At 34.7% G+C, this 9,996-nt stretch overlaps 1 protein-coding gene across 5 annotated transcripts; it reads left to right on the forward strand.

Moving 5' to 3' along the window:
* Window positions 1-3: 3 nt before the first annotated feature.
* LOC122306094 (ribokinase-like) lies at window positions 4-9,136 on the forward strand. Of its 5 annotated transcripts, XM_043118488.1 has the most exons (15): window positions 4-142; window positions 1,821-2,124; window positions 2,237-2,294; window positions 2,371-2,460; window positions 2,902-2,979; window positions 3,131-3,205; window positions 4,145-4,197; window positions 5,075-5,225; window positions 5,536-5,646; window positions 6,366-6,492; window positions 6,645-6,742; window positions 7,438-7,488; window positions 7,684-7,822; window positions 8,611-8,663; window positions 8,754-9,136. In XM_043118488.1, exons 2-15 carry the CDS (start codon window positions 2,003-2,005, stop codon window positions 8,871-8,873), a joined length of 1,326 nt encoding a protein of 441 aa, XP_042974422.1. In that variant the 5' UTR covers window positions 4-142; window positions 1,821-2,002; the 3' UTR covers window positions 8,874-9,136. The 5 variants fall into 5 exon arrangements, with proteins under 5 accessions (XP_042974422.1, XP_042974420.1, XP_042974423.1 ...); XM_043118486.1 differs by lacking the exon at window positions 7,438-7,488 and having other exon boundaries at window positions 6,645-6,841; XM_043118489.1 differs by lacking the exon at window positions 7,438-7,488.
* Window positions 9,137-9,996: the final 860 nt, after the last annotated feature.

The raw sequence follows: 9,996 nt of genomic DNA on the forward strand, positions 1-9,996 counted from the left end.
AGAAAAGGACTTCTGGAGAGTCCAGCCTTCCAATTTTTACACGAGGAGTAACCCAAAGGAAGCTCAAGTAAAAATTGTCTCGTGTTTTGTCGTAGTTGATGCAGTTTCTCTGGTCATTGCCGTACTGGTGATTGTAAAACGGGTATGTTTTTCTTTCCTTCTCTCTTTTGTTTTATCCCCCATTTTGATTAACCTAATTTAAATCATTTGTACATGTACTTTAATTAAGCATAAAAAAATAATGTCACATGTGGTGTGGAGGACATTGGCCTTTAGATAGATAGATAGATAGATAGATATATGAACAAGAAAAATCCTAAAAAAAAAAAAACCATGCACGTCCCATTAATTAATTAAGAAATACCATTACATGATGCCCACATTGAAATTATCCTCTTTATTTTTTTAATCAAAACAGCATGAACTGATGATCACTACCTACCTACCCTTTAATTATGATCAAAGATATATAAACTAATCTTTGATCTCCAACTTAAAAGTTAAGGTCTAACATCTAAATATCTAATTCTTAAATTATTAAATTTATCTAAATTTAAAATCTCTTTACATGTGCATGGGACTCACAATTTTGATATGCGGTACTCACGAACTTTTTTAACTTTTTATGAATAGATATAAATTTATTTTAACATCTAAATACATTTAAATTTATTTTAAATAATTTTCATAAAATTCAAATTTGATTTATTTAAATTCAATTTAACATCAAAACAAGCATAAATCTGTGTGTAGTTTACGAGGTTTTGCCATAACCATGGAATTAATTAGCTAGCTAGCTAGGGGCCGGCACCTAGGATGAAGATAAAATTAATAAATCCACATAAAATATTAATATAGACATTTATGTACTTCTAATTGATCGTCTTTGCAGACACATGCATGCAGTTCTTTCATGAATTGGTTGTGCAGATCGAGGTGCAATGCCCCTAACATGGTATCTGGATCATGTCTAATTATAGGGATCAGGTGCATGGAGGCAGCTTCAAACTTCATTAATCGATTAAAATGTTTTACCGACCTGATGATCCTCAACTCATCTATATTAACATTAATCAATCTTAATATTGCCGTTGGGATCAAGTGTTTCAACAAATTGAGCAATTAAGGAATGAAAATCACATGAAGGGATTAACATTAATGATTATGAGATCACCCGTCAATTAAGCTGCCCCAAATAAAATTCCTTATATATATATATATAAATAAATATATTAATGGCCATTCCCTTAATGCATTTTTTACTCATTAATTAATGAACTCTCAGCTCCATGTTCAATCGCATGTGATTAAAAAATAAATTATATAGAGATATGCTCCTAATCATCTTAGTTAATTAATTACGGCATGTCTCGACTATTTAATTAGTGTATTAATCCAATGTTTTGGGTGATTTTACTATATTAGTTTTTGCTACATATAATTGTAAAGTGTGCAAGTATCGTGTAGTCACTTTAAAAAAAATGAGATTCACTGTTAAAAAATAATTTTTTTTTATGTAGATCCCGTATCATCAAAGAGTACGCCCACAAAGGTGCAAATTTCCTTTTTCAAAAGATGAAAAAGTTCAAATTCTTTTCAGAATTGTTAGATGCAGTCGGTACATATAAGCGGGATGTAAACAGTTGTATGGAATGAATAAAAAAAAGTTATAAAAATAATTTTTTTCATGTGAGTCTCATATTAATTCACTTTTTTTAAAATAACTACACGTCGCTTGCATAACTACGACTGTAAATATCATTTCTCAATTCCTTTCGAGTACCACGGTGATCTTTTGTTTGATCCTTGTTTGGACATAGGAACGGCCACAGCGTCGCGTAAAAGTTGTTCAACATAAGTGATGGGACGGGGAAAAGGAGACTCCTTGTCCCAAACAGAGGAGTAAAATAAGCTTTTAATTTTGGCGTCGCATGCATCGTCGTCCACAGCCAGACACTGGAGAAAAATAAAATAAGCAAAAAGGAAGGGAGGGAAGTAAGAAATGCCGAGCTCTAATTGGTTTCCTTGTAATGCATCTCCTAGTCCTTGCTCTTCTATCTCTCGCCATTACTTTATCCCCATACCCGCCTTGCCGACCCCGGCTACCTCAACCAACTCCGCCAGGTCTCCCTACTCTCTTTCCCTCTTTTATTCGTACACTTACCTTTTGCCCTGCTTTTTCTGTTATCTTCTTTGCTCTCTCTCTCTCCATTTATTTATACGTGTCTTATTGCAGAAATCTCAGGGTCAAAATGGCATCCGATTCTCTTACTCCGCCTGAAAACCGCATCGTTGTGCGCTCTTCTCTCTCATGTATACATATATCTTATGTCTATGGGTATAACTTAAACTGAAGCTTTACGTAAGCAGGTGGGATGTGGAAGTGCGGTCGTTGATTACTTAGCGGCGGTGGCGGCGTATCCTAAGCCCGACGAAAAGATCAGAACCACGAGCTTGATGGTTTTTTTCATCTGTTCTCCTTATTTTTTTTTCCCTTTGGCATATGTATATTTATATATTCGTCGTCCGTTATGACGCCGAAATATTGTATTTTCTCGGAATATAGTTTTCTGAACGAGGTTTTAAGATAATGTTTCTTTTCTTGACATCGATACTGAGGTCTCGCGAAATACTGGTCTTGCAAATACTTTAACCCTTGCTTGAGTCAAATTTAATTATATGAATTTGGACCTCTTGGCTCAATTTAGGTACTTTTTTCTCAAAGTTAGGTATTGGGATCAATTTCAGCCCTCGTGTTAGATTCATAGCATTATTTATACAATTTACGTATACCCACGAATGTTATAGACTTTTGCATTCATAATATCAGACCTGGCAAATGATTGCTGCTTCTGCAACGTTGAAGATATTATCATGATGTTTGGATGATTGGTTTTTCAGGTTCAAGGAGGTGGAAACGCGGGAAATGCATTAACCTGTGTGGCTCGTTTGGGCTTAAATCCAAGGCTTATTTCCAAGGTTTCAATTATCCCTAGCATGTTCTCTTGTTTTACTCATCAGTATCTCCTGTTAAACGTTCCAATTTTCCAAGTTTTCAATCTCATCAGACTGAATATTATTATAATATATATTTTAATTTTTTTAAATGTTTTTAGTTTAAAATCACTAGGTTGCAGATGACACTCAAGGTAGGGATATTTTGGACGAGCTCAAAGCTGATGGTGTGGATACTTCCTTTTTCGTGGTAAGCTTCAGATAACAAACTATGATAAAAATGTGACTATATGGGATTATGTGGATATATATTCAACTGGTGATTGACAAACTAATGGTCAATATTTTCTTCTGTTTAGTAACTCTAGATGCTCAAATTTCTCTTCATTTTAAGTGTTGATCCATTGTTTCCATTACTTTATTACAAAAACTTGCAGCTATATTTCTTGAAGTTTCGAAGTTCTATGATATGATACCAATGGTTTTGTCTCTTGGTATCAATTATGGTTAACATGCATCTGTTTTCAATATAATAGATAACATGCATCTACTTTCGGTATAATGCATGGGGCTTTAATGCTTTTATTGGTCAAATCTCTTGCCACTCCCCGTGTTTGCTTGCTTAAATATTTATTGAGTTCAATTCCTTCTAAATCTTATTGATCATCAGTGCTAAGTGAACACTTCCCAGACCAAATGAAAAATCTCAAGCAGCATGGACGTGGGGTTTAGCATGTCTGAAGTAAACTGCCTGTACTGGTGTTGAGATTGAATTAAAAAATTATTAAATAATATTTAAAAAAAAATCCTGCTGAAACTGCCAAGAATAAGTGAAGAGAAGATTGAGAACTTAATTCATTAGAGTTTGCATTAGGTTTGTAGACTCTCATCCTTCAGACTAGGGTTGAATATTATACAAACTACCGTCGTTTTGTCATTGCACCATTCATGTTAGTTTCTTGTTGGTATACTTCGAGAGAAAAGTGCAATATCTCAAGCAGGTAAATCCTTGAAAAGAAGTGACGACTAATTTCCATTTCACTCGTATGTAGCCAATAGCCTCAATTCCATATCTTTATTTCTATTACATTTTTCTTCTGGAATTTGGCCATGACAAGTAACAAAGTTCTACCATGTGATCTTACATAATTAATTAATTTTCTTTTGACTCGATTTGTTTTATTTACAGGTTTCCAAGGAGGGTAATTCACCATTTACCTATATCATTGTTGACAACCAAATGTGAGGGCCCTTGTCTATACTTTCTTTCTCTCTTGCATTGCTCAAAGACCTCTTTTTGTTGACAAAATGAAAACTCCCTTTTTCAAGATTACAAATGCCATGGTGTTGGGAACTGTAAATTCTTTAAATCAGATGTAATGCGAATGTATTATATCAAATTTGCCAATGTTCCTGACAAACTTTACCTAGGTTCAAGGATTTCCCTGAAACAAATTTCTCCTTCACAACATGACATAATGGGTCTAATCTGTTATCCATAAATTCTTTAAATAGGATGTAATGTGAATGGATTAGATTAATTTTTTCATTATTCCTGACGAATTTTGCCTATATTTCTGAAAGAAAAGTTTTGACAATGACAGATCAGAAAAAAAATGTTACAGATGTACTAGATTTGAGAAATGTCCACTCTAATTCTTCTCTCTGTTTGATGCCTTTTGACGTATTCAAGCATTCCCAATACGGGAAAATATTACCTTCCAGTGAAAAAGTATTAGTACGTTTACTTTCTATTTGTAGGTTCCCTTTTAGTTTCCAGCTACGTCAAATAAGCCATTTTTAGAATATATGATCTGTTTTCATCTTTATATTACATCGTGAAACATGACTCTTGATCTTTGGGCAACTTAATAACTACCCTGTAGAATCTTGGTAATGCCTAGAATGTCTGAATATTGTAGTTACAGGACAAGAATTTCCCTGGGCAGTGCTTTGAGATCAAAATGAGTTTGATGTTATATAAAAGATATGGCTTGATTTACTGAAGTCCTTTGTCATGATTTAGAATTTATGATTTAATAAATAAAACAAGTGAACATTACTGAGGTGGTTTTGGATATTTTATTGCCAGTTGATTTCTTTTGACTGATATTTTCAGGAAAACTCGTACTTGTATCAACACCCCAGGATATCCTCCAATGAAACCAGATGACCTTTCCCGAGCAAGTTTATTATCTGCATTAGATGGTGGGAGAATTTTCTATTCTGATGGAAGATTACATGAAACTGCTTTAATTCTTGCACAAGAGGTAATATTCATTCGTGATATACACCCATGAGAACTGATGACCCTAGGTACTTCACTCCTAGTCCTTAGGATAACTGTGATTCTGCTGCTTGAGGTAGATAGAATTAAGAAGATTATCCTCATGATAAAATACAAATTGAAGCAAGAAAATAATATTGTTTTCTTTGATCGTCGCACAGTTCTGTTAATTAGCTTGAATGCCCATTATCTGGCATTTTGAAACCTTCTCATTCTGGCTTTCCATCTTGGACAAAAGTCAGAAAAAAGGAACATTGAAGAATGGGGAAATAACTAGTATATTTTTCCTTCAGGCAGTTCGCAGGAGGATACCCATCTTAATTGAAGCAGAAAGGGTAAGAGAAGGGTTGGATGATCTCCTGAAATTAGCTGATTATGCCATATGCTCAGCAAAATTTCCACAGGCAAGTTGACTATTCTTCATGAATAAGTATGGGTGGTAGGCTATAATTGGTGAGTCTTATCATGAGCAAATTACTTGGTTTGCATAGATGTGGATTTGTATGAGCATGGTGTGTCTAATTCATTATGAGTAATGCTACGTCCAATAAGGAATCACACAAAAACAATTCCACAAATTGATGTGGCTTTATTTGAACTATTAGTTCTGCTTTACAATAAAAATAACTTTACAATCTAACGAACCCCATTAAGCCACGTCAGTTTGTGGGATTACTTTTGTGCAATCTCTTTGTGACTAGAATGTTTCCCATTCATTATTTGTTTCACAAACTAAAATATCCACTAAGTTTCTAGGCTTCCATTTTTTTTAAGAAAAAAGATATTCGACATAGATTTTTTTGACCATGTACACATATTTTATGTAGAAAGCAACCCTGATCATGATGTTGAATATAAACTTTATGCATCTTTGAGGAATTTCTCATGCTATCTAATTTTATATATCTGTTCATCTATCCATCACAGTACAAATATTTTGTGTCGAAGTTTTATCTCGAAGTGATTATTATGATTTGATTATATTTGATCACATTTGTAAAAACGTTTAGTCCTTATTTCAGTTTTAGAAATTGAAAGATTTTTGTGTCCCTAAGGTTGAACAAATTATAAAGGCATGATATATCTGAAAAATGGGCAAACATTGATTTCTTGGGTGTGGCAGGCATGGACAGAGGCACCATCCGTTCCAAGTGCACTTGTTTCAATTCTTTTGAGATTGCCAAATATCAAGTTTGTGATTGTGACCTTGGGTGAAGAAGGATGCATAATGCTTGAGAGAAGCGTCGGGGGTAATTAATCAATCACCCATCTTTCTAGTGTCAACGATGAAAATGATGTGCAAGCGTTAGGGTCAGATACTTTCTTGGAATTGCAAAATTTTCTTCTGTTTGATATGCTTTAAACACATACAGGGTTTTCATTGTAACACTTTTTGTGGCAGAGGGTCCGCAGACAGAAGAAATTGGTGTAGAAATCTTATTAGAATCATTAAAGCGGCAACAGGATGAAAGTGTAGCCATCCCAACATACATATCATCGGTAGTATACTTCCCAATGAACCTAAAAACTCTCTTTCTATGGAGGATTGGTTACTTTCCACCTTGTAATGGTTCTTCTGTAATCTATTGTGGGAGAAAGGTACAGTTGAGTTGCATGAAATTGAGCAATTAATCTTGGTTGGTTTTGAGAAATTTTGGATAGTGTTAGTGAGAAATTCAAGGGAAATCCGCCTTGGTACAGAGCATGTTCCACATATATAAGTCATGTGGCACTTGCTATATTTCATGTGTCAATATGCAGTTGATGAAATTTCCCGTGTCACAGGATGCCTGTTTCTGTAACATGGTTATTAAAGATGATACAGCTTAATTGACTACTGATAGATAGTCTCTCTTATTGTTCGAAGTCATATCATCTTAAATTGGCCATTACCTAGCGTTTGTCCCACTAAAGCAGTCCCTTGCAAGGAAGATTGGTTATGGCCCTAACTTCCAATTTTTCAATAGCACTTTGCATGCAGTGACTGCTCTCAAGACTCTCCCCATTGCACATACAATGGCCCGCCCTAAGTCATTACTGTTTAATTCAGTCTAATTACATCTTTACATATTTAAATAACCAAAAAATTGACTTCTGAATTAGTATTTATTCTGTTCAGATTGCCAACCTGAAAGCATTTATTTACCCATCCTTGGAACTATATATTATACCAAATAATATCCAGTATGTTCCAGATTGAAAGGCACATGTTCTGGGGAACTGAAGATGGCATGGTTGTATATAATGTATGTGTATTTCTTATTGAATTACCCCTGAAATTCTGCCTCACCCAAAAAAATAAAAATTAATTAACCCTGAACGTCTGATAATGCTGTAAAATAGTTGCTTGTTGGTCAGATAGAATCCCAGCAGCGTAGAATTAACTGATGGTGTCCACATATGATAATGATTTACTCTTCTTTTTTGTTTTACTTGCACAGCCAGTGACAAGATTGAGAGGGAATGGCATAGGGACAGTATGTGGGCGGTTATTGCTTGGAACGGCTGAGAAGATACCACCATCAGAACTTATCGATACAACTGGTGCTGGGGATGCATTTATTGGAGCTGTAGTTTATGGTGTGTGCAACCATTCAACAAAATTCTCTGTTTTCTGTAGGCTCTATCTTATGCTTGTGTTTGTGGGTGCTTTGTAATTTTGCCTGTCGATTCTGTTGCTTGCCAATGAAGGTATGCACAGATCATTTGTCTCTAAAGATCATATCATTTCATTTTCAACGCCCAAGTGATAATCAATTCATGTTTTTCATCTTTAAAGTTGATATTTCTGTTTTTATTCCTAACCAATCTATGACCTGATGTTTGAGAATAAACTATACTAGCGCGCACATAGAAGGTAACATCAGTTTGATCTAGTCAGGTGGTCAGGCAAGGCTCACAGCAGGAGTCTGTTGATAGTTTTGTTTATAAATGTAGAATCAATTGTATACGAGTGTGGATACATTCCTCTTGAATTGAATAAGTTGTCCATGTCTTGGGAGTTTTGTGCATTTTGGCACTCAGTTTGATTCTGTTTTCTGACAATTCAGGCCTTTGCATCACCCTATACAAATACCTGGCCCTGACTTTTGACTGGATAAACTTAAAGTTGATGCCTTGGCAAATTCTATTTTTTCTATCATCCTCTCTTAGCAACTTTATGCCCCTTGTTTTTTGCCAACTTTTTTCATGGCATCTCATTAACCAAGTTTGTTTATCGCCCTTGGAATATATGTTACACAATTACATTTCAAAATTCTTTGCCAGTTGATCCGTCACTTGCAAAGCTTTGGGGCTGCTGTCTTTTGTATATTTTTTATTGATGGAAACATTGGTGAGTTTCATAATTCTTTAATTACACCTTGTAGCTTTATGTACCGACATGCAGCCAGAAACAATGTTGCCATTTGCAGCTCAAGTGGTAAGTAGACTTATTTCCAAGGGGCAAATGAACTGAAATGTAAAGCTATCATCAAGGAAAATTGTTTGACCTGTGTCATTCTGATGGCAGGCAGCAGGAAACTGTAGAGCTTTGGGGGCTCGAACTGGTCTTCCACTACGCTCGGATCCACGCCTGGCATCGTTTTTACATCAGCATTCCAAAGTGAGGGTCACATCTTCAGCGACGTAATGAGAAGCATGGGATTCAGCATGCAAGATGGGCTTTTTATGTTTTATGTTTCTTCATACACTTGTTTTCGGTTGTCTTTTTTAAAAATAAAAAATAAAAAATAAAAAACAAACATTTTGTTTATATTTATTTCAGATTTTCTTGTATCTATGATCATTTCACTATTTTAGTAAAAGGTTGCCACACATGCTTCCTTCAACAGCGATGTCATTGTTTAAAAGATGTGATCTATTCCATTGGAGCAACGAAGCAATATTAGATCCTATCATTTTTCAATATCAACTAATCCACCTTCTCGGTACAGCATCTCGGTTGATGCGTGGCCTCTCCACTTCTTTGCAAGAAAAGGACTTCTGGAGAATCCAGCCTTCCAATTTTCACACGTGAAGTAACCCAAAGGAAGTTGAAGTAAAAATTGTCTCGTGTATCGTCGTAGTTCATGCAGTTTCTCTGGTCATTGCCGTACTGGTGGTTGTAAAACGGGTATCTTTTTCTTTCCTTCTCTCTTTTGTTTTACCCCAATTTGATGCCCCCATTGTCAAGTTATTTTTTATTTATAATTAGAAGGTGGGGGTGGCGATGTATTTCAGGTTTTGGTTGTGTTCATTTTGTCGATATTGATTTTGTTTTTCTGCCACCGGGCAGCATTTTTTCGTTTTTCTCCTCTCCACCCAATTTTTCGTTGTATGAGATAGAGAACCAATTTATTTATTTTATTTTATTTTAAATAACAGGTTCTACATACATTTTGAAACATCTTATTGGCTATTTCTTAATTCCTCTCCTACATGTAACTTTCTAATTTTCAATATATATGAGCTAATATTAAATATGTTTTTTTTTTTTAGGCTTTATATGAGTTATATTGCACTTGGATATATCTGTGCGATAAGTACTAATCTACAAATGGATTTCATAAAAACAAGTTCGCAAATTGATGTTGCTCGATATGACGATCTACTTTAAGTTTATGATAAGGAGTTTTGTAATTTGACATCCTGTATCAAGTCATATCAATTTTAAGTTATATAAGCTTGTAAGTATGTTTTTGTAAGATTTTGAATTTTTCTATAACAAGAAAAAAATAATAATAAAGAGAGAGAGGAAAGAAGATGCTATTCAT

This window comes from Carya illinoinensis, chromosome 4 (assembly GCF_018687715.1).
Source record: "Carya illinoinensis cultivar Pawnee chromosome 4, C.illinoinensisPawnee_v1, whole genome shotgun sequence".
Taxonomy (NCBI): domain Eukaryota; kingdom Viridiplantae; phylum Streptophyta; class Magnoliopsida; order Fagales; family Juglandaceae; genus Carya; species Carya illinoinensis.

Excerpts from the sequence above, each read along its gene's own strand:
- LOC122306094 (XM_043118486.1), top strand. The coding sequence starts at position 2,003 with ATGCCGAGCTCTAATTGGTTTCCTTGTAATGCATCTCCTAGTCCTTGC. Across the intron at positions 3,206-4,144 it reads TGGATACTTCCTTTTTCGTG|GTTTCCAAGGAGGGTAATTC; the intron begins GTAAGCTTCAGA and ends TTTTATTTACAG. Across the intron at positions 4,198-5,074 it reads ATCATTGTTGACAACCAAAT|GAAAACTCGTACTTGTATCA; the intron begins GTGAGGGCCCTT and ends TGATATTTTCAG.